Source organism: Mustela nivalis, assembly GCF_964662115.1.
Source record: "Mustela nivalis genome assembly, chromosome: 3".
Taxonomy (NCBI): Eukaryota; Metazoa; Chordata; class Mammalia; order Carnivora; family Mustelidae; genus Mustela; species Mustela nivalis.
Window position 1 is genome coordinate 123426584 of NC_139022.1, and position 25097 is coordinate 123451680.

Consider the following 25097-nt stretch of genomic DNA (forward strand, 5'->3'; position numbering starts at 1 on the left):
ACTTTCTCCCTCCAAAATCTCATACCCTTACTGGGAATTGTTTCCTGACAGTCTTCCCATTTTCTCCCAAAGACTAGCACCTTAAACATAGGCTAATTAGAACTCTATTATTTCCTAAGGACAACTTTCTGTTATTACCTATTACCTGATATTTATAATTTCTGATAAGACAATGTTTTAAAGATTAAATAAGCACAAAGTTACTTTATCAGGAAGCAGAAGACTGACTTGTCAGTATACGAACTAATTATGACCTTTGGTTAATTTTACATGCACCTCAGTCTTCCATTAGTTCCTCCTATATCTCACTGAATCCTGTTTTTCACCCATAAAACTCCTGGATCTCCTGACCAGTGGACTCAGTAGTAGATTCTCTCTTTGCAGTTACCAGGCTAAAAGGATAATTGTTTAGCTTCAATGTTTGCTATAGAGTAATGATCTTGTGTGAACATTTCAACCTTTTATATACCCATTTGTTTGTCAATTGTAGCTACTGTTATAATTCATTAAGATGATCTCTTAGGTTCCTTTGGGCTTGGAGATGCTTAAAAACAGCATGGTACAACACAGCTCATGTTTACATTTGTTTCCCAAGTATTGTTCTTTACATGAACTCTAATCTTATCTTTATATTGCCAAATTACATTAACTATTAACCCAACAATCACCCCCTTCCCCGACCACCTTCATTGTCAGCAGAAATCTTTACCTAGTCTTTCTGTAACTCCAGTTTCTTGGAGTGAAAAAACTCAACATGCCTAGGAGATGAATCTTGACTGATCTAAGCTAATAATGGCAATTCTGTGTTTTGTTTATTCAAGTTTTTCCAGCTTCCCTTGCAACTAAACTGGTACATGACCAATGACATGTGAAGAGTTAATCTATAGCTTCAGAAAGCTTCTGTAGCTTTCTGAAAAAGTTCCAGTCTGTTAATTTTCTTGACCTTCCCCTGAATCCAGGTTTGTTATATTCCCAATGCACCTTTTGCTAAAAAAGAAAGAGGTTAAATTGAGGAGTCAGACACACATAGATATGAATTTTGGTCTTCTATATGAGTACTCTAGGGCAAAATACTTACCTCTGTGAAGCCTCAGTTTTGTCACTTGCCAAACAGGGGTGAGTGTAACAAAAGAATAATGGAATGAGGACTATATGGGACAATGAAGACATGTGAAATTCCTGGGTCTATAGCAAAGCTCCATAAATGGGACTCCTTATCAAATTAAAATGAACAAGAACACATCCAACACAGCCTACCCAAAAAAACCTCTAACTGAAGTATACAATAAACCTTCTTACTCCATGACCCCACTACATAATTTTCGCTTAAATGGTCAGCAGAAATCAGCATATTAGTGAAAGTAATGTTTTTCTTTCCAGAGGCCTGGTTGTTAGAAGAATAAACAAAACAAAACAAAACAAAAAAACACATTACATAGATCGCTGACAAATTTCCTTTACTTATTTTTGTATCCGCATGATTGTAAAAAAGCAAATAGTGTTAAATGGCTATTTTTGGTAAAAACACACAGTGTTCAAAGAAGGATTACATTCTTTGGACAGGTTTTATTCCCAGGATATCAAACGCCTTGGCCATAACAGCAGCTACCGCTTCACAAAGCAGCATACGCCACATGTTTACCTTCAACACTTGTCCTGAGAAAATAAAAGAAGAATGGGATTAATGTGTCTTTTAAAAAATCATTACTGAAGAGTCTTTGTTACTTCTGTATTTTACTGAAAGATGAACAGCCTACTCCATCATGTTTTAGAGCTTTAACTAGAATTACCTCCATATTAAAAAATACAGATAGATAGGGGCGCCTGGGTGGCTCAGTGGGTTAAGCCTTGGTCTTAACCAAGATCTCAGAGTCCTGGGATCGAGCCCCACATTGGGCTCTCTGCTCAGCAGGGAGCCTGCTTCTCCTCCTCTCTCTGCCTGCCTCTCTGCCTACTTGTGATCTCTCTGTCAAATCAATAAATAAAATCTTAAAAAAAAAGATACAGATAGACAATCTAAAAAAGAAAGGTGTTCCTGTTCAAGACATCTGTTTCTAACTGATAAGGGGAAATAAGATCTGCAATGATTTATCTTTCTTTTTAAACTCTTCAAGACTTTTATCTTAGGCATCATGGTCTGATATAAACTATAAACCTTAATTCCAGGATAATAGTGACATTATTTTTTCATAATACAGTTTCAGTTCACAGGCATGACCCTCAAAAACACCTACTTGCTCTATAACAAATTATTCAGTCTACTTCAATAACTATGTAACCTTAAAGCCTAGATAAGAAAAGATACCAATTTTCTCCCAAGGGCAGTTTCCATTAACAAGAACTCCCAAAGACTCGTTCTGGGACCCTCAGTAATTCTGCTTCTGTTGGCAATGTCCTATTCCTAGTCCTCTTTCAACTGTTTTCTTTGGAGTCCTATGGTTCTATGCCATGTGCCTGAGGGTGGGAGAAACTACTCTGAGAATGAGAATTCCGTTTATGCTCTTATGAGATCTAGTTGAATTTTGTCTGTTATGTATGATATGGACTAGTATATAACTGTTTGTGAGGGAAAGCAGTGGGGGGTGGGGTGGGTTCCAGTAATAAAACAAATTGAAAACCATCTACACCCAATTCAAAGAAATGCCTTGCTGAAGCCCCACCCTCCAATATGACCACTGAATGAGACACTGACCAGTTTGCCGATCTTTTTCCACACAGTAACAGTTATCATAGAATTCTGTGAAAGTAGTTGCCAGCTCATAGATATAATCACAGAGAGTGTGGAGAAATAAGTCATCTAAAATCTTCTGAAGAATTTCAGGGAACCGTAAAATGCACCGCCCTAGTTTCCATTCCTTCTCATGGTCCAAAATGATCTTAGTCTCTTGAGCAGCCTTCTTGAGCATATCTTCATCAATATTGGCCAGACGTGCTATAGACCTAAGAAATCAGACAACAGCCATCAATTTCTATGGTCAGGCACATTCTTCACCACTTAAGAGACAACACAGTAAGAAATGACTGATATAGCAGGAAATCCTATCAACTAATTCAAAATAAAACAACAGTACAATTACCTGATTCTAGTGAAGGCATACAACAAGTAAGCAGCTGTGTTTCCTCTGTCATCCAGCATTTTGTCAAAGGAGAAGATGTAGTCATTCAACCGGTTATGAGAAAGATCTGCATATTTGATACAACCATAAGCAACAGATGTCTGAGCAGCCTTTAATTCCTCTACGGTTAAGACCTTTAGGGAAAAAACAAATACTTTATAGTTTACTGACCACTGCCTTTGTCCTGGTGTCTCAGACTCAAGACAGGGATTGGGAGCATCTAATGGTTTTCCTTTATCAGTAAACTAATAAATATTAACACTGAGGGAACATGGGCCAATGTACAAAGGGAAGAATAATGAAAATACAACTCATCAGCTCTGGATAACAAAGAATGTTTCTATGAGAAACCTGATCTATAAAATATGAAGTGTCGGCTTGAATACTTTCCTCAAAACATATTCAGTAGAGATGAAATAGAAAACACCAATTATCAGAGAAAGACAAATACCGTATGATTTTTCTCATGTGGGACTTAAGAAACAAAACAAATGAACAGATTAAAAAAACACAAAAAACAGACCCACATATATAGAGAACAACCTGGTGGTTACCAGAAGGGAGATGGGTTGGGGGGATGTGTGAAATAGGTGAAGGGGATTAAGAGTACACTTATCTCAATGAGCACTAAGTATGTACAGAATTGCTGAATCACTATACTCTACCTGCAACTAGTAACACTGTATGTTAATTACATTGGAACTTAAACAAAACATGGTGTCAGAAGTAGGAGAAAGAACTCATGCACTGTTTTGTCAATTTTGGCCATGTATTCTCAAGCACTATCAGGCCACAAGTGATTAAGGTGCTGTTCTGGACATGAGGGAGTAGCCTGTAGTATACCAACCCTTCTACTACCAAAGGCAGCTATTTAAAAGTTGGATAAATCATATGAAACAACTATATGAAGTCACTAGAGAACATCAACACAAGCTATGTTTGAGGGGCCATGTATAAGGGAAACACAGAAGTTGACTGAGTTCCACATTTATGTGACCTTTCCCCCTAGGACACTGTCCAAATCACTATGTGGTGGGCAAACATGGAACAAAAGCTGGGCAGAAAGAAGTGGTCTTACTGGATTAAGAGGACAGAGCTGAGTTTGGAGATGCCAAAGCAGTGAGGACAAAATCACTAAGTGGGAGCACAGAGGAGTGAAAAACCACCCAATGGCTGGCATTAACAAGGCAGGACTCCCCACAAATCCAGCAGGAAAGAGCAAGTGGGTGGCTGAGGAACTGACCAGATTTCAGCAGCTGTGTGAGGCTAGGGCATCCAGCAGGAGCAAGGGGAAGGGCACTAGTGAATACATTAGAAGGGTCCTATTTCATCAATAAGAACCTTACCCCAAGAGTAAAACTAAAATGTTTCATTCGGCCCTAAAAAAACCCAAGACCAAGACTGACAGAATTAAGATAGTGGCTGGTACACTATCTGCCAGAGGAAGATTGAAATGATTATTGGAAGATGACATTATAGAGAACTTTTATAATTTTTCATTCACAACACCTAGCATCTAGTTTAAAAAAAAAGGGCAGCTTAATAAAGCTAATAGATGTGACTGAAAATCAAGAGGGGGGGTTAGGTTGGGGGGAAGATGGACAAGAAAAGGAAACAAAAACAACAAAAGCAACTTTAAATTTGGAACTGCTTAGAATAAAGATATGAGGGGCACCTGCGTGGCTCAGTGGGTTAAAGCCTCTGCCTTTGACTCCGATGGAGCCCCACATCGGGCTCTCTGCTCAGCAGGGAGCCTGCCTCTCCCTCCTCCCAGATCCTGCCCTCTCTTGCTATTTCTCAAATAAATAAAATCTTAAAAAAAAAAAATGTGAGAGACATGGAGGACACATAGTCAAAAATTCCAATACAGTACTCAGCATTTTGGAAAGAACAGAATATGGCAAAGATACAATAATTTAACAGCTATGGCTGAGAATTTTTCTAAATGAATGAAAGGTTACAACCTACAGATTAAAGAAGCCCAGCTACTTCCCAAGCAGGATGAGTTCACCCCCACCCCCCACCCACAAAAACCTCAAACCACACTTTGGTCTTTCTTAGTCAAAGTACTAAAAGTCTAAGAAAAATAGTAAAAGTAGTATCAGAAAAAGTCACAGTATCTTCAAAGGAGAAACAATGAGACAAGTGATATTCAAAGAAAGTACAGAAGCTAGAAGACAATGGAACGCCACCTTTAAAATGCTGAAAGAACAACTACCAGGCTAGAATCCTATGCCTGATAAAAATACTGTTCAAAACTAAAGGCGACAAACCATGAAAGACTATGTATTCTGAAAAACAATCTGAGGGTTTTGGAGGGGTAGGGGGTGGGGGGTTGGGTGAGCCTGGTGATGCGTATTAAGGAGGGCATGTAATGCATGGAGCACTGGGTGTAGTACATAAACAATGAATTCTGGAACACTGAAAAGAAATTAAAAAAAAAAAATTAAAAAAAAAAACAATAAACAAAACCTAAAGGCACTACAAAGATGTTTTCAGAAAAACAAATGCCAACAGAATTTATCACCAGCAGACCTGCACAACAACCAAAAAAAGTACTAAATGGAGATCTTCAGACTGAAGGACAATAATCCCTAATGGAAGCAAAAATACTTCAGGAAGGAAGTGCATAGGAAAGGGTAAATACATACATAAATATAAATGAATATTGATGGTCTGCAACAAATAATGGTTAAAAGACTTGAAAAGATCCTTCATAAAAGAAAATATACAGCCAATTAAGCATTAAAAAATATAATCAACATCATGACTCATCAGGGAAATGCAATTTTTTGATAGAGCGAGCAAAAGAGCAAGCACGGATGTGTGCATATGAAGGGGAGGCGCAGAGGGAGAGAGAGAATCTTAATTAAGCAGGCTCCATGCTCTGCTCAGAGCCTGATCTCGTTTTCCTGAGATCATGACCTGAGCTGAAATCAAGAGTCAGAGGCTTAACCAACTGAGGCAGGCATCTATGCACCCTGAAAAACACAAATTTTAACCACAGTAAGATGCCACTGCCTTCACCAGAAGACTGACAAATCCAGTATTGGCAGACAGGGGCAACTGAAGTGGTCATATATTAGTGACAGGATTGCATAATGGTTATAGTACTCTCCTTGGGGGCATGTATTGCATGGAGCACTGGGTGTGGTGCATAAACAATGAATTTTGGAACACTGAAAAAAAAAATTAAAATAAAAACTAAAAAACAAAAAACTCCCCCCAAAACCCACAATACTCTCCATGGCAATTTTTAATAAAATTAAGCATAAGCCAACTCTAAACTTAAGTCCACCAATGATATTCCTAGATATATATCCCAAAGTGAAAGTGCATGTATCCATAAAAGGGCTATAATAATATTGAAATTAACATTTTATTAATATCAACCAAGAAATGGAAACAACTATAATGCCCATCAATAGAATGGATGAACAAAGTCTGGTATATTCATACAATAGAACACCATTCATAGCAATAAAAGGAAATGAACCTGATACATCTAGAAAACAGCACCATATTTTTTAAAAATATTTTTATTTATTTATTTGATAGAGAGAGATCACAAGTAGGCAGAGAGGCAGGCAGAGAGAGAGGGAGAAGCAGGCTCCCTGCTGAGCAGAGAGCCCGATGTGGGGCTCGATCCCAGGACCCTGAGATCATGACCCGAGCCGAAGGCAGAGGCTTAAACCACTGAGCCACCCAGGTGCCCCAACAGCACCATATTTTATGAAGTCCTAGAACAAATAAAAGTGACCCATGCTGACAGGAAGTTTTCTGGGGTGATGGCTGGAGTTACCAGGCATACATATGTGTAAGAGATAGATCATCATGTTTCACATTTTACTGTATGCAAGTTGGTCAAATAAATAAAAGAGCCAAAGCAGTTTTTACCATCACTCAGAATAAACAAATTGGTGTGATGACCAAAATTCCCAGCTTTCATCTGATTGTGCTAGATATGCCAAAGCCATGACTAAAAGGAAAAACTACTCAGGAGATACCAGCTGTGGAGGCTTGGCAACCACCTAGTAGAAGTAGAGAGAAAAGCTATTTTACATTTCATTTTGTTGGCAATGGAAAAGGAGCGGGGGGGGACAATGTAGTCTCATAGCCTGCTTTCATCCTCTCTAGATTGTCCGTGATCTATCTGAACCAAACAAAAGGGCTTTCCCTCAAAGGACCTTCTTTTGTGTTTGGCTCTTTCATGTCTGTGTTTCATCCTTCTCTATTTCTCTTTCTGTAATTGTACTGTTTATAGTAGTTATGTTCATTCCAAAATATCACTTGACTTACTGAAGAGTAAGAGACACAAGACCCTTTGAATCTCACTTTGACTTTCCTATCTTAAAAAATGTTTTCCTTGTCGCTTTCTGCCTGTGGACGCCGCCGAGTAAGCATCGTTAAAGTCTCCCCTCCCACCGCCGTCATGTCTAAGTCAGAGTCTCCCAAAGAGCCTGAACAGCTGCGGAAGCTCTTCATCGGAGGTCTGAGCTTTGAAACAACCGATGAGAGTCTGAGGAGCCATTTTGAGCAATGGGGAACACTTACGGACTGTGTGGTAATGAGAGATCCGAACACCAAGCGCTCCAGAGGCTTTGGGTTTGTCACCTATGCCACTGTGGAGGAGGTGGATGCAGCCATGAATGCAAGGCCACACAAGGTGGATGGAAGAGTTGTGGAACCAAAGAGGGCTGTCTCAAGAGAAGATTCTCAAAGACCTGGTGCCCACTTAACTGTGAAAAAGATTTTTGTTGGTGGCATTAAAGAAGACACTGAAGAACATCATCTAAGAGATTATTTCGAACAGTATGGGAAAATCGAAGTGATTGAGATCATGACTGACCGAGGCAGTGGCAAAAAGAGGGGTTTTGCTTTTGTAACATTTGATGACCATGATTCTGTAGACAAGATTGTCATTCAAAAATACCATACTGTGAATGGCCACAACTGTGAAGTAAGGAAAGCGCTCTCTAAGCAAGAGATGGCTAGTGCTTCATCCAGCCAAAGAGGTCGAAGTGGTTCTGGAAACTTTGGTGGTGGTCGTGGAGGTGGTTTTGGTGGGAATGACAACTTTGGTCGCGGAGGAAACTTCAGTGGTCGAGGTGGCTTTGGTGGCAGTCGAGGTGGTGGTGGATATGGTGGCAGTGGGGATGGCTATAACGGATTTGGTAATGATGGAAGCAACTTTGGAGGTGGTGGAAGCTATAATGATTTTGGCAATTACAACAATCAATCCTCAAATTTTGGACCCATGAAAGGAGGCAATTTTGGAGGCAGAAGCTCTGGCCCTTATGGTGGTGGAGGCCAATACTTCGCCAAACCACGAAACCAAGGTGGCTATGGTGGTTCCAGCAGCAGCAGCAGCTATGGCAGTGGCAGAAGGTTTTAATTACTGCCAGGAAACAAAGCTTAGCAGGAGAGGAGAGCCAGAGAAGTGACAGGGAAGCTACAGGTTACAACAGATTTGTGAACTCAGCCAAGCACAGTGGTGGCAGGGCCTAGCTGCTACAAAGAAGACATGTTTTAGACAATACTCATGTGTATGGGCAAAAAAACTCGAGGACTGTATTTGTGACTAATTGTATAACAGGTTATTTTAGTTTCTGTTCTGTGGAAAGTGTAAAGCATTCCAACAAAGGGTTTTAATGTAGATTTTTTTTTTTTTTGCACCCATGCTGTTGATTGCTAAATGTAATAGTCTGATCATGACGCTGAATAAATGTGTCTTTTTTTTAAATGTGCTGTGTAAAGTTAGTCTACTCTGAAGCCATCTTGGTATACTACCCCAACAGTGTGAAGTTAGAATTCCTTCAGGGTGATGCCAGGTTCCATTCGAAATTTATTTGCAACCTGCTTGGGCACAGAAGCCATTGTCTCCACAAACCTTGGTGTAGTTGAACTGACAGTTAATGTGTTGTGACCTGGAGTTCACCATTAAAAGGTCTCCCAAGCAAAGTCCTGGAGTTTATTTGGTTATTAATATGATTGTTGGCACATCCTATGCAATATATCTAAATTGAATTATGGTATCAGATAAAATTATAGATGGGATTAAAGCTTGTGTATCATCCTTTATCATGTGTAATCAATAAACGATTTAATATTCTCTTGAAAAAAAAAAAATGTTTTCCTTGTCAAATTTTCTTCACTTTGCTTTAATCACTCAAATTACACACAAATCTAACCACAGTCCTTTTTAAGGGTGCTATGAAAGCCCACTACATTGTTGCTACTCTGATGGCTGACCAATGGCCTTGGGTGGTAGGTGTTGACTGCCAGGACTACTACTTTCCAAGTGCTACCAGAAAAAGGATCTCAGTAGATGTAGCTCTTATGGTAAGCTGGAGAATCTAACCTCTTAAATAGAAATAGTTTTGAATCATTGGTTCAAAGTGGAAATAGGAAAATGCTAACAAGAAGCAGAAATACTATGCCACATTAACACAGGAGGAAACAGAGTCTTTTTAATAGCCATAAACTGTATTTTCAAACTAAATACTCAGTAAGGGAACAAACTTACTGTGGAATAATTTCTGAGCAATATAAGCTTGTCCTAAGTGGATTTGCTCCTCATAATATTCCCCAGTTCTCTTGATAAAAACAAAAATGAAAAAATCACAATACAACACACAGTACAAACTATGCAAATAAGGCTTTGGATTACCTTATCTCTTTCCTTCTCCTTCAATTTGTCCATGGATCGTTTTAGTCCTTCTTCTAGAAGGTCTATGAGGCGCACTGTTTCACCTGAACGCGTTTTAAACTTCTTCCTAAAAAAATTTCAGAGTCTCAATTATGTAGATTTTGAAACAGAACTTCTCACTTAGAAATCTTTGAAGATGAAGGTTTGACACTGCCTTGTTCCAGCTGGCAACCAGGTAAGATGCCAAAATAAAGAGTGGTACTTTGGGGAAGGGAGGGAAAAATGAAACAAGACGAAACCAGAGAGGGAGACAAACCATAGGAGACTCTTAATCTCAGGAAACAAACTGAGGGTTGCTCGAGTGGAGCGGGATGGGAGGGATGGGGTGGCTGGGTGATGGACATTGGGGAGGGTCTGTGCTATGGTGAGCACAGTGATGAATCACAGACCTGTACCCTTAAAACAAGTAATACATTATATGTTAATTTAAAAAATAATAATAATTTTAAAAAAGAGTGATACTTTAAAATTATCTTTCATCTATTGCCCTCAACTCAAAGCTTTCTAGTGTTAGGCTCCTAATAGCATTCTTTTTATGTTGACCTATAATACATTGCCCAAAAGGAAAACAAAGACATTTGTTAATTTGCTTGTTTTCATGAACAAAAAGCCTGGCTTATTTTGCCTTCTCTGAGAAGTTAATAAAATACATGTTTGCTCCTAGAATGGTTTAGGGACTATGCAAATTCCAAACTGGAATCTCCTTTGCATTTCTCTAGATAATAATCCCACCTGCTGACTGGCAACCAACTCTGGATGCACAATAGAAATCAACTTAAAAGCTTAAGAAAAGCAGGATGGGGGCACCTAGGTGGCTCAGTGGGTTGAGCCTCTGCCTTCAGCTTGGGTCATGATCCCAGGGTCCTGGGATTGAGCCCCACATGAGCTCTCTGCTGAGCGGGGAGTCTGCTTCCCCCTTTCTCTCTGCCTGCCTCTCTGCCTACTTGTGATCTCTCTCTCTGTCAAAAACATAAATAAAGTCTTTAAAAAAAAAAAGAAAAGAAAAAGAAAAAAGAAAAGCAGGATGCCAGGGCTCCATTCATACCCACTGAAATCAATCTGAGGATGCGGCAAAAGCACTGATAAGCACTGTCTTAGGCAACATTATCATTAAAACTATTTCACAGGGATTCCTTTCGCACATTGAGGTCCTTCATCCATTTTGAGTCTATTTTTGTGTGTGGTGTAAGGAAATGGTCCAGAATCTATAAAGAACTTAGCAAACTCAACACCCAAAGAACAAATAATCCAATCAAGAAATGGGCAGAGGACATGAACAGACATTTCTGCAAAGAAGACATCCAGATGGCCAACAGACACATGAAAAAGTGCTCCATATCACTCGGCATCAGGGAAATACAAATCAAAACCACAATGAGATATCACCTCACACCAGTCAGAATGGCTAAAATCAACAAGTCAGGAAATGACAGATGCTGGCGAGGATGTGGAGAAAGGGGAACCCTCCTACACTGTTGGTGGGAATGCAAGCTGGTGCAGCCACTCTGGAAAACAGCATGGAGGTTCCTCAGAATGTTGAAAATAGAACTGCCCTATGACCCAGCAATTGCACTATTGGGTATTTACCCTAAAGATACAAATGTAGTGATCCAAAGGGGCACATGCACCCGAATGTTTATAGCAGCAATGTCCACAATAGCCAAACTATGGAAAGAACCTAGATGTCCATCCACAGATGAATGGATCAAGAAGATGTGGTATATATACACAATGGAATACTATGCAGCCATCAAAAGAAATGAAATCTTGCCATTTGCGACAACATGGATGGAACTAGAGCGTATCATGCTTAGCGAAATAAGTCAAGCAGAGAAAGACAACTATCATATGATCTCCCTGATATGAGGAAGTGGTGATGCAACATGGAGGCTTAAGTGGGTAGGAGAAGAATAAATGAAACAAGATGGGATTGGGAGGGAGACAAACCATAAGTGACTCTTAATCTCACAAAACAAACTGAGGGTTGCTGGGGGGAGGGGGTTTGGGAGAAGGGGGTGGTATTATGGACATTGGGGAGGGTATGTGCTTTGGTGAGTGCTGTGAAGTGTGTAAACCTGGTGATTCACAGACCTGTACCCCTGGGGATAAAAATATATGTTTATAAAAAATAAAAAGTTAAAAAAAAAAAAAAAAAACTATTTCACAGGGGCGCCAGGGTTAAGCATCTGCCTTTAGCTCAGGTCATGATCCCGGGTTCTGGGATCAAGCCCCACACTGGGCTCCCTGCTCCCTACTGAGCAGGGAGCCTGCTTCTCCCTTCCACCCTGCTCATGCTCTTTCTCTCTCTCAATCTCTCTCAAATAAACAAAAAAAATTTTTTTTTAAAGATTTTATTTATTTATTTGACAGACAGAGATCACAAGTAGGCAGAGAGGCAGGCTGAGAGAGGAGGAAGCAGGCTCCCTGCAGAGCAGAGAGCCCGATGTAGGGCTCAATCCCAGGACCCTGAGACCATGACCTGAGCCGAAGGCAGAGGCTTAACCCACTGAGCCAGCCACCCAGGCGCTCCTCAAATAAACAAAATTTTAAAGTATTTCATAAACACTGGATTTTCCTGGGGCCCTGGCTGGCTCAGTTGGTAGAGCATATGATTCTTTTTTTTTAAAAAGGTTAATTTATTTATTATTTTTTTAGATTTTATTTATTTACTTAACAGGGGGAAAGAGAGAGAGCATGCACAAGCAGATGAAGTAGCAGACAGAGGGAGAGAGAGCAGCAGGATCCCCACAGAACAAGAAGCCTGATGCAGGGCTGGATCTCAGGACTCTGAGATCATGATCTGAGCTGAAGGCTTAACCCACTGAGCCACTCAGGTGCCCTCAGCATATGATTCTTGATTTTGGGGTCAGGTGAGCAGAGATTACTTTTTAAAAATTGGATTTTACCTATTAAACAGAAGTTTGCACAACAATGAGTTTATAACATTTTTTTTTAAGTTAAAAATTCTTTGGTGTGTCTGGCTAGCTCAGTCAGTAGTACAGTGTGTGACTCTTCATCTAAGGGTTGGGAATTCAAACCCCACACTGGGTACAGAGATTACTTAAAATTTTTTTAAAATTTTCAATGCAATAATGGTACAAATAAGCACGCTTTTCTATCCAACACAAAGCCTACCAAAATAATCAAGATACTTCCTATTAAAATAGTATTTTCAGAGTTACCTCAGGAAGGATCTTCTTGCCGTTTATCACAGAATTAAAATCCCTTTATTACCCATCCTCTGAATACATTAAATACTTCTGTGGCTTTCCTTATGATATCCCCTAAATAGTAGTGTTCGGCAACCTTCAAATCTTCCGCCTGATAAAATGTTACCCATCAAAAAGCTAGCCAAAATGCTAAGGGAGGTCTTCCCTTAATGTCTCTATAATAACTGGTCTCTTCTGTTAGTCCTTATCTGCACCTGTCTTGAATTTTTCTGCATTTTTGTGGGTTTATTCCTCAGCCCTGGTTCTAATACAAGGGATCCATATCTGAATACTGAAAGTTTTTTTTAAAAAGTACCTAACACCTATTTCAGAACCTAATATGTCAATAACTGCCCTGGTGTGTGGGGCCTGGCATGTATAGTTTAACAGTCTCTTCAGGAAATTGTTCCCTTTCATAAAATAAGTTCCTTCAAGAAGGTCATGTTCTATTATCTCTCTGTATACACTGGAGCACCCAGCCAATGCCATGCACAGGTGCTCAATAAACAGGGGTCAAAGGAATAAGAGGAAGATGACTAAAGGATTAACTACTGTAAAAACAAAACAAAACAAAACAAAACAAAAAAAAAAACAAACCACTTTAAAACAAAATTTAGGACATCTGGGCAGCTCAGTCAGTTAAGTATTTGACTCTTGATTTCAACTCAGGTTATGATCTCAAGGTTATGGGACAAAGCTCTGTTTCAGGTTCCACACTCAGTGGGGAGTCCGAGATGCTCTCCCTCTCCCCATGCCCTTCCCCGCACTCGTGCACTCTCTCTTCCTATATAGATAAATCTTTAAAAATAAATAAAACAAAATTTCACTAAGAAACAGCAGAATCTGACCATTTTAATGTACATATTTAAAATATGGTAAGCTGCCACTCGTTAGCTATCATTAAAATTCTTTTTCTTGAGCGCCTGGGTGGCTCAGTGGGTTAAGCCTCTGCTTTCAGCTCAGGTCATGATCTTAGGGTCCTGGGATCAAGCCCCACATCAGGCTCTCTGCTCGGCAGGGAGCCTGCTTCCTTCTCTCTCTCTCTGCCTGCCTCTCTGCCTTCTTGAGATCTCTGTCAAATAAATAAATAAATTCTTTTAAAAAAAAATTCATTTTCTTCTTTATGGTCTAGGATGCCACAACATGATGCTGAGTGCATAAATATGAAACAGCAAATAAAGGGAAAAAATCCCTTAGCATTATATGACCAACAAGTTAAATGCCAAGATATGAATACTAGTGATTAATATGGATATAAAAGTAAATCTGATAATTTCACCTAATTGTAAAAATAATCATCTAAACATTAGTCTAAAAAATGAACAGTTAAGAAACTAAGAAAATATAGGCCATACTCAACTCATTGGTTAGTTTTTAAGCACATTCTTTGGAGACCATGAATACCAAAATAAAGACTTTGTGTCTTTTCATTCTAAAAAGGTGCAACTCTATAGAGGAGTCCTATATTATAATATAGAAGTGTTTGATGTTGATTCCAATAAGGTCTGTGATGTCCACATAATCTGTATCTAAAATAATAATCTGACACACCTAGCCTGACTTTTACAATGCTTAATTAAGGCTTTTGTAACATTGGCTAAACAAGCATCTTGAGCAATTTCATGCAGTTGTGGTTTTTTTAGATTTTTTTTTTTTTTAATTTGACAGACAGAGATCACAAGTAGGCAGAGAGGCAGGCAGAGAGAGAGGAGGAAGCAGGCTCCCTGCTGAGCAGAGAGCCTGATGCCACCGGGCTCAATCCCAAAACCCTCAGATCAGGACCTGGGCCAAAGCAGAGGCTTTAACCCTCTGAGCCACCCAGGCGCCCCCTTCATGCAGTTTTTAAAACCATTACCACCTTTGTGTGATATTTGGGCTGTATCACTAACTCTAAAATGATTTTAAGAGACATGATAAGTAGCTAAGTGACCCTAAAACACAATCAAATGCAAGATGCTAAAAATTTTGTGCCTTTGAATTGATGAATACTATCTATCTATATATATTTGCTTGTATTTTTTTTTAAAGATTTTATTTATTTATTTGACAGACAGAGATCACAAGCAGGCAGAGAGAGAGGGGGAAGCAGGCTCCCCGCTGAGCAGAGAGCCCGACGCGGGGCTCGATCCCAGGTCCCTGGGATCATGACCCGAGCCGAAGGCAGAGGCCTTAACCCACTGAGCCAGCGAGGCACCCCTATATTTGCTTGTATTAACCTTTTAGTTCATGAACACGAAAAGAACATGGGGAGATGACTGGAAAATAGAAAAACTGGAAATATATTAATACGTAGGTCTCAGGGCACCTGGGTGGTTCAGTCAGTTAAATGACTGACCTTCGGCTCAGGTCATGATCTTGGGGTCCTGGGAGTGAGCCCTACACTGGGCTTCCTGTAAATCTGTTAAGTCTATTTTATTCAACTTTGTCCAAATCTCCCTAGAAGGCTACATTCTCTAGCAGTGATAAGATATAGGTATAAAAAGCCTCAGCTGGATTCACCACTACCACACATACAGACAATAGAAAATTGTACACGTTTTAATTCTAATATGGTATCAAATGAAATGTAGTCTCTTCCAAAGAAATCTGGGGGTCAGGTACATTACTAACACTCAAGACTCTCCAGACTTACTTGTCTTCTCCCAGCACCACACCAAATCCAGCATGAGACACTCGAGTTACTTTCGGGTCATACCAACCAGCCATCTGGGCAGCACCAAATACTGTCTGGAAGTGCACAGACTGCAAAGAAACAAATAGAAAGTGACGCACTCAGCTTTCTAATAACAAAAAAGTGACTTAAAACTCTGTGCTGAGGGATAAAGATTTGTAAAGTCCACTCACAAATCTTAGAAGGCAAGCATAATTGTAAAAACTCTTCTTTATACCCAAGAAGTAAGAGTGTAAATATGAGAGAGTAAGAGCAGAACTGTTGTACTTTCTAAGTCCAGAGGTTTTTAAAGTGGCTGAATTAAGAATAGCTTCCTGTGCAATAATCTCAATTGAATTTTAGGTCCACAACCACCTTTTCAGATAGGAAGGGTCACTGATTTTTATGGATATAAGCTGAAAAGCTGGAAAGTTCTAGAGTATGACCAAATCCAAACCCTGTTTTTCATCTTATGTTCCACTGCAGTTCTGAATTTTAGTCTTTGGGAAGACTTATAGTCTTCCAGTGCTAAATGTCATAAACCCCACCACAATGTCTCAGCTCCAAACAGATGATGTAAGAACATAAATCTACAAACTCACTTGTCCACTGTCCACCACATAGATAACCATATCTGCTTTTTCCTCAAATAGTCTTTGCTTAAGAGCAGCCAGGTCAGATGTATCATAGGTGTAACCTCCATCTGATTTTACTATGGTTAATGGTATAGAACATCCTGGGACAAAAACAATCTTTCTGCCATCATCCACTTGCACAAATCCTAGGAAAGAAATCTTTATTAATAATGTTAAAAGAACCCTAAAGGAATGTAAAAGATGGTGCCATTATAAGATATTTACTAAAGAGCTCAAGAAATCACATTTCCCCCCACATTATAACCTATTATGAGTTTTGGAAAATGGCTATTGTCAAGGTTGTATTGGCACCCACAATGTTCCCAGGACACAGCTGAAATATCCTGGTAGTTTTCTGGAGTCACACTATACTTGGCTCCAAATGCTTATAAAACACTTTACAGGGTGCCGGGTGGCTCAGTCAGTTGAGATTCTGACTCTTGGTTTCAGCTCATGTTATGATCTTGGGGTCTTAGGACTGTACCTTGCATTGGGTTCTGCACTCAGTGCAGAGTCTGCTTGTCCCTCTCCTTCTGCTCTCCCCTCTCTCTCATAAATAAAAATAAAATCTTAAAAACACCTTACTGGAGCCCACCTACTCAAAGACACAGAAATGGGAATCCATGCTCCGTTTTCAAGTTAGAGCCATATACTTTCTCTGGGGAAAAGATGCAATTTCTACGACTGCCTCCTGAAAGGAAGTGAAAACTGTACCAGGGTCCAGGAAACAAACATGGCAGGGCTTAGCATTTGGAATGATTAGTGGAAAGAAAAAATAAAGTCATGTTCATATATTCATGTTGAAAAAGGCAAAATTCTGGGGTACCAGGGTGGCTCAGTGGTTTAAGCCTCTGCCTTGGGCTCAGGTCATGATCTCAGGGTCCTGGGATTTAGCCCCACATCAGGCTCTCTGCTCAGCCTGCCTCTCTGCCTGCTTGTGATCTCTGTCTGTCAAATAAATAAATAAAAATCTTAAAAAAAAAAAAAAAAGAAAGAAAAAGGCAAAATTCTTTGATGCAGTAAGGGACAAGAAAGAACATGATGACAATAACAAAGCTATATTTGATTACTACTGTGTAGTAATTTCATTAAGTCTGAAATTCAACCTTCACAATAACTCTATGTAGCACATATACTATTAGTATTGATTTCTTACAGTTTAGGAATCTGAGGCTTGGTAAGGTAAAGGCAGTATAAGATTGTAGTTAAAAACAAGTTCTGAATGTGAAGAAAGGGGACCCTCTTGCACTGCTGGCAGGAATGTAACCTAGGGCAACCACGCTGGAGACTAGTACAGAGGTGCCTCAAAATGTTAAAAATACAGTGATTCTACAATCCAGCAACTGCATCATTAGGTATTTACCTAAAGAATAAAAAAACACAGATTCCAAGAAAAACATGCACTCAGATGTTTATGGCAGCATTATCAACAGCTCAACTATGGAGAGCCCAAACGTCTACTGAATGATAAATGGATAACAATGTGGCAAATAAACAGAATGGAATATTACTCAGCCATCAAAAAGAGTCAAATCTTGCCATGTGCAACAACACAGATGGACTAGAGGATATTATGCTAATGCTAAGTGAAATAAATCAGAGAAAGACAAATACCATATGATCTCGCTCATATGTAGAATTTTAAGAAACAAAACAAATGAACATATGGGAAGGGGGCAAGAAAAAAAGGAGAGTGGAAAATAGGCCATAAGAGACTCTTAACAACAGAAAACAAACTGAGGGCTGAGGGAGGGAAGGAGGTGGTGAACAGGCTAGATGGGTGATAGGTATTAAGGAGGGCACTTATGATAAGCACTGGGTGTTTTATGTAAGTGATGAATCACTCAACTATACTCCAGAAACCAAGAATGCACTGTGTTAACTACCAGAAATTAAAGAGAAAAAAAAAAAAGGCACTGAGGCTAGACTTCCTAGGTTTAATTCTGAGACTTATTAGCTACATTACCTTGGTAAGTTACTCAATTCTCTGTGCTTCCTTCTCGTCATTAAAAAAGTCCCTAAAATTTTACTGTCTTAAAAGTATAATCCCTAGGCCACAGATTGTGATTAATAAATATCAATTCCCATTCAAGGAACTAGGCTTTCTTGGAGATAACAAGTTAGCTGATTCTAGCTCTGAGGCAGGACATAAACAAAATAATCTTAGAATGTTGGGTACTTGAAAGCAAGCAAACTATCAAAGACTAGAGACTATAGGGGTCAAGAAAAAGACAAAAAACAAGAAACCCAATTTGAGGAGGCTACCTTTAGCCAAAAATGGGACAGTCAGAATTAAAAAGGCAAATGATTAAAAAATATGAAATATATTAAATGCTGTTTATAATAATGCTAAAAACAATTCAGTTGAATCTAGAAGATGCTAAGAAACTAACTTATTATTCTGAAATGGATGAATCATACATTTACACTGTTTGGTCTTTTTGAACTGTACTTCAGGATAACCCAAAATAATTATGTGGCAAAGTTTGGCACAGGAGAATTCAAAGTAACAAAGGAGGAACAACAGAACACTACCATTTTCCAACCTCCAATGAAGTAATGGATCAAAGTCATGATCATCAATAGCTGCTAAAAACAACAGAGAGGGTCTAACAGGAAAATCTGTGGACAGGAGACGCCTAGGTGGCTTAGTAAGTTAAGCTGCTGCCTTCAGGGTCCTGGGATCGAGTCCTGCATCAGAATCTTTGCTCGGTGGGGAGACTGCTTCTCTCTCTGCCTGCTTGTGCTCGCTCTCTCTCTTTCTCAGCCAAATAAATAAATAAAATCTTTAAAAAAAAAATCTGTGGACAGATCAGGCTGACACCTGAACCTACTAATCCATCTTAACATAAAGAAAGCCAACAAAACACTGACGACTGTTTGTAAATAAACAAAAGACAAAAATAGAAAACACAAACCATAATTTAAATCAAGCCTCTTCAGAAGACAGAGATGGAGGAAATGTTAAATAATACCATGTGGGAAGGGCGCCTGGGTGGCTCAGAGGGTTAAGCCGCTGCCTTCGGCTCAGGTCATGATTTCAGGTCTTGGGATCCAGTCCCACATCGGACTCTCTGCTCAGCAGGGGGCCTGCTTCCCTTCCTCTCTCTCTGCCTGCCTCTCTGCCTACTTGTGATCTCTCTCTGTCAAATAAATAAATAAAATCTTAAAAAAAAAAAAATACCATGTGGGAAATTCTCTAAGACAAATGGCCCAGCTTCTTCAATAACAAAAGGGAAAAGCAGGGAGTAAGGAGGGACTCTAAGGATTTATCTAATTTTTAAGATGTATATTAAATGTAATTTATGTCTAGATTTAAAAAAACCCTAACGATTAAAGATCATAATATTCTCTCCACTTTTACGTTTGAAAATTTCCATAATGAAAAGCTTAAAAAAGAAAAAAACAAAAAGTAGAATGCCTACCTTTATCTTCAAATTCCTTTACAATATCATTCATCCTGTCTTGATAGAAGGATTCCCCCCTCTCTACTAAAGAGATATCCAATGCGTCATAGATTTTATTGAACTCTAGGGAAAAAAGTCACCAAATTAAAAAAAAAAATGTGTAAGAATTTAAACAAATAGGAGACATGCATCTTACAGTAAATGAAATTTATTACTGGGGCACCTGGGTGACTCAGTTGGTTGAGTGACTGCCTTTGGCTCAGGTCATGATCCTGGAGTTCTGGGTTCAAGGACTACATCAGGCTCCCTGCTTAGTGCGGAGTCTGCTTCTCCCTCCGCCCTTCCCCCTCTTGTACTCTCTTTTTTTCTCAAATAAATAAATAAAATCTTAAAAAAGGATACATGTACAAAGACTTGTTTTTTAAAAAAAGATTTTTTTTTTTTTAAGATTTTATTTATTTATTTGACAGAGACAGACACTGTGAGAGAAGGCACACAAGCAGGAGGAGTGGAAGAGCGAGAAACAGGTTTCCTATTAAGCACGGAGCCCTATGTGGGGCTTGATCCCAGGACCCTGGGATCTTGACCTGAACAGAAGGCAGATGCTTAATGACTGAACCATCCAGGTGCCCAAGACATTTATTACTTAACTGCAACATTTTAGGGGCACCTGGGTGGCTCAGTCAGTTAAGTGTCTGCCTTCAGCTCAGGTCATAATCCCAGGGTCCTGTGATCAAGCCCCATACTGGGCTCCTTGCTCAGAGGGAATCCTGCTTCTCCCACTCCCTCTGCACCTCCCTCTGCTTGTGCTATCAAATAAAATCTTAAAAAAAAAAACCAAAAAAACAAAAAACCAATGCTGCAACATTTTAATTCATTTATTAAGTAAGCTTAAAATATGATGCACACTATATACATACTGCCATTTTGAAAATGTGAAAATACTGGAAGACACCCATCAAAATATTAACAGTCTGAGACTATATATTTTTTCCCTGTCCATTATGTTTTTTCTATAAGCAACAGGTGCTTCTTGTGTAACTTTAGAAATGTCACCCTTAAAAAAATGTAAATGAAAAGAAAAAATGAACAAGCTTCTCCCTCTCCCACTCCCCCTGCTTGTATTCCTTCTTTCTGCGTCTCTCTGTCAAATAAATTAAAAAACAAACAAACAAAAAAACCCTTAAAAAATAAAAGATCATGATTGAAAATCTGAAACTGTCTTATATCCTGCTATTTCTCTTCACTCTGGTCTGACACATTTCTAAACAAATTTATTCCAATGAGTATTATATCTTTGGTTGCTACTATGAATAGGATTTTCCCTCTTTCCTTTCCTAATTAAAAAAAATTGTTTTTGGAATTGAATTTTTCCTAATTAACTTTTCCTGGTTTCTAAGAAAGTTAAAATTTGCACTTGACTATCTTAATAAACTTTCTTAATACTTTTATCAGTGTCAGAAAGTATTTTTTAAAAAAAATCTATTTGCCCATCTTTCAAAGTTTAACATGTCACTAAAGGACAACTGAGTAAAGATCCAAGGAAACTGCACACAATGATATTTCTGGGATGAATAAATGAATTAAGCCTAGAAACTCACCTTGGCGGGAAACATCACAGATAAGCTTCCAACCTTTTGTAATATCTGGATTTTTACTTTGGAGCAGAACTACACACTGGTATGCCCGCTTCTTAAATTCCTCCTCAGTATCAAATCTCTTCTTGGATTCCTATGTTTGAGAAGGAAAAAGTAAGTAATGTTTATTAAGAAAGAGCCAGCGTTTTATTTCTAGATCAAGAATTTATTCATTTCTAAAACAAAAAGCAAACACACACACACAAAAACAAAAGTGAGGAAAGTGAAAATTTACAACACCAGTACAAAAAAGAGAACAGGTGCTTTATCACAATAGTCAACAATAGTTACGAATCAATGTGCCAAAGAATCCTATGACTTCTTCTGAAATCATTTTCTTTTTTTTTTTTCTTTTTTTTAAAGATTATTTATTTATTTATTTGTCAGAGAGAGAGAGAGAGTGAATGAGAGCAAGCACAGGCAGACAGAGTGGAAGGAAGAGTCAGAGGGAGAAGCAGGCTCCCTGCGGAGCAAGGAGCCCGATGTGGGACTCGATCCCAGGACGCTGGGATCATGACCTGAGCCGAAGGCAGCCGCTTAACCAACTGAGCCACCCAGGCGTCCCCTGAAATCATTTTATTGAAAATACAAATTTTCACCACAGTGCTACCTCCACTTTTCCAATGCACAAAAACCTTCTCCACTCCAATGGCTTAAGAGTATATAAAGAATAACTAACAGAAAGGGTTGAATTTTCTGTGCTTCATCTTCCATTCTAGATATGGTCCTGGATGGATAATTAATTTTTTGTAATTAAAAATAAAACAGCTTTCATTGGTTCTATCTATTCTGAAAATAACACATGCTTACTGCAAAAAAGGAAAAAATATATAGTTAATCCTACCCCAACCTAACCATGGATTACATTTTGCACATTAATTCTAGACATTTCTTTGCAAAAACATACCTATGTGTTTTAACAAATCTGGAATATATGGCTTTTCTTTTACTGCTTTTTAAATTTAGTAATGTATCATAAACCCTTTCTAGCAAACAGATCTACCTTATTATATTCAGAACACAGAACTCCAATAGATTATAACATTAGTTACATAATTGATAGCCCCACATTAGTCAACACATTGTTTTCAATTTTTTCATTAGAAAATACAAGACAGGGGCGCCTGGGTGGCTCAGTGGGTTAAGCCGCTGCCTTCGGCTCGGGTCATGATCTCAGGGTCCTGGGATCAAGTCCCACATCGGGCTCTCTGCTCGGCAGGGAGCCTGCTTCCTCCTCTCTCTCTCTGCCTGCCTCTCTGCCTACTTGTGATCTCTCTCTCTGTCAAATAAATAAATAAATAATCTTAAAAAAAAAAAAAAAGAAAATACAAGACAAACCCCCCAAAACAAGAAAAAAACCCACACAAATGTTTACTTTTTAATACTGTAATCCTATTCTTGGGAAGTTGTCCATCAAAAGGAAATAATTTTAAGAACAGAAAAACTTGTATGTACAAAGTTGTTTACTGAATGGATAAATGCACTCCAAAAATTTGAGGGGGGGACAAATAGGGATTAGTATGAACTTCAGTACACCAATCCAAAAAAACAATGTGCAGTCAAACCATACAGTAACATGAAAGTTGATAATGAAATATAACACAATACAAAAATTATATTATAATCACAAACCATGTAATAAAGATTTGTATATGGATGTCACATAGGGAAAGTTGACAGTGCTTAATTTAAAATATAGTACCTTTGTCTTTTAAAAACTATTCTTACACATAACATTTTCAACTCATATAAAAAAGAACATCAAAAAAAATTTTAAATACTAAAATCTTTTGATCAACAAACTCCTAAAAATTCACTTACTAATGGGTAACATGGTAGAGTTCAACTTTTAACATGCACTAATTAAAAATGCAAAAATGCTGTGTGAAAGGGCAGAGAGTTTAGTTTTAACCCCACGGTAGCTTCAAATACATTGTGAACTCCCTAAAGAAAACTAATAATTATTATGAATGGTAGACACACAAATACTGTAACAATAAACGGTTTCTAACCTTATAAAAGGCCTGAAGATCCCCAATTGGAGGTGAAACTGTTAGGTAATCTGGAAATTTATCTTGCAGGTGAGCGATGAGCATGCCAAACTGGGTCCCCCAGTCTCCTACATGGTTTAATCTAATGCCAATCAAAAGAAAAAACCATTTAAATGACAAACATGCTTAAATTAGACAAACTATATTCCATTATGAACCACTAACATTGAAGTGCCAGCACATCATGTTCAAATAACATCTTGTTTATTCAGCCATCTCCTCAACTGGTCTGCAAGCTCCAGGAGAGGCAAGGACAGCATCTGTACATTTAGAAATGTTTACCCACTGCAGTGCCTGGGTGGCTCAGTTAAGTATCTGCTCAGGTCATGATCCCAGAGTCCTGTGATTGAGTCTGACGTTGGCCAGCAGTCTGGTTCTCCCTCTGGCCCTCCCCCTGCTTGTGCTCGCTGTTCCTCTCTCTCTCACACACAAATAAATAAATTACATCTTAAAAAAAAAAATTTTTTTTAAATGTATACCCACTGACAGTCTGCACATAACAGGCCTCCAGGATTTGTAGTCAATGAAGTTCCTATCAGTGGACTGTGATTTGTTTATTGTATAGATAACTGAGACATAGGCAGGTAAACTAATGTTGATCATCACAACTTTATGAAAATTTTAACTTTCAACCAATTATCTTAGTGTGATTTAAAAACTAACATCAGTGGACAAAATTCTTCAAAATGTGTCAATCCAACCACTTTACACCCTTTACTGTTTTTAACTAATTTCAAACCATCAGATCATCTCTTAACTGGACTATTACAAGAGCTGTCTAACTTACAGTTCTGCCTTCTTTGCCTAGTTTCTTCACAGAAGCCAGACTAATCTTTAATCAGATTACACTGCTCCTCCTAATTAGGACTCTCCAATAGCTTCCCCTCACACTTAAGAATAAAACTCCAATTTCCTGCCATGACCTACAGGCCCAGCATAATCTCTTTCTTGCCTACCTTCCCCCTAATAGAATATAACCCCATGGATACAGGAAGCACTCAAAATGTACTTGTGGGGGTGCCTGGGTGGCTGAGTGGGTTAAAGCCTCTTCCTTTAGCTCAGGTCATGATCCCAGGGTCCTGGGATCGAGCCCCACATTGGGCTCTCTGCTCAGCAGTGAGCCTGCTTCCCCCTCTCACTTTCTACCTGCCTCTCTGCCTACTTGTGATCTCTGTCTGTCAAATAAATAAATAAAATATTAAAAAAAAAAAAAGTACTTGTGGAATGAATGGGGTAATTTTTCCTTGGTTGACCCACAGACAGTCTAAAAGGTATCAGTTCAGAGAAGCCCAGGACATAATTCATTTAAAAAGCCCACTGGGTGATCAGAAGCAGAACCATACTTACAAATCACTGATTAGTCAAAGATTCTTTCTCAAACAACTTTTTCCATTTTCTAAAGAAATTTCTAAAGGCAAGAGCACATACCTTAGCACATCATATCCTGCAAATTCAAAGAGGCGGCACATGCTCTCTCCTATGATAGTTGACCTGAGATGGCCTACATGCATTTCCTTAGCTATGTTGGGAGAGGAGAAGTCAACTACAACCTGAGACAGGAAGAGGAAAAAGTTTTTTAGACAATATTGTACTTTATTTAATGTGATGAATATAGGTACTAAGGCCAATTATGTCACAATATATAAATGTATCAAAGTAACATCTGGTAAATCTTAAATTTGC

The 25097-nt window shown here is 38.8% G+C and overlaps 2 protein-coding genes across 2 annotated transcripts in view; one reads left to right on the plus strand and one right to left on the minus strand.

Annotated features, from left to right (window-relative positions):
- Positions 1–1436: 1436 nt before the first annotated feature.
- RARS1 (arginyl-tRNA synthetase 1) overlaps positions 1437–25097 on the minus strand; it is a 29850-nt gene continuing 6189 nt past the window's right edge. The window contains exons 6-15 of the mRNA XM_082724117.1: positions 24843–24964; positions 23376–23496; positions 21328–21457; positions 19745–19849; positions 16287–16465; positions 15667–15776; positions 9787–9892; positions 3078–3250; positions 2693–2940; positions 1437–1656 (exon numbers count right to left, since the gene is read on the minus strand). Coding sequence (XP_082580243.1) covers positions 1547–1656; positions 2693–2940; positions 3078–3250; positions 9787–9892; positions 15667–15776; positions 16287–16465; positions 19745–19849; positions 21328–21457; positions 23376–23496; positions 24843–24964 — 1404 coding nt within the window. The 3' untranslated portion in view covers positions 1437–1546. The remainder of the gene's footprint in view (positions 1657–2692; positions 2941–3077; positions 3251–9786; positions 9893–15666; positions 15777–16286; positions 16466–19744; positions 19850–21327; positions 21458–23375; positions 23497–24842; positions 24965–25097) is intronic.
- On the plus strand, positions 7484–9245 carry LOC309861308 (heterogeneous nuclear ribonucleoprotein A1). The gene has a single exon (XM_082724121.1). It carries the CDS (start codon positions 7549–7551, stop codon positions 8509–8511), a length of 963 nt encoding a protein of 320 aa, XP_082580247.1. The 5' UTR covers positions 7484–7548; the 3' UTR covers positions 8512–9245.

Coding starts and splice junctions, on each gene's coding strand:
- LOC309861308 (XM_082724121.1), top strand. CDS start 7,549: ATGTCTAAGTCAGAGTCTCCCAAAGAGCCTGAACAGCTGCGGAAGCTC.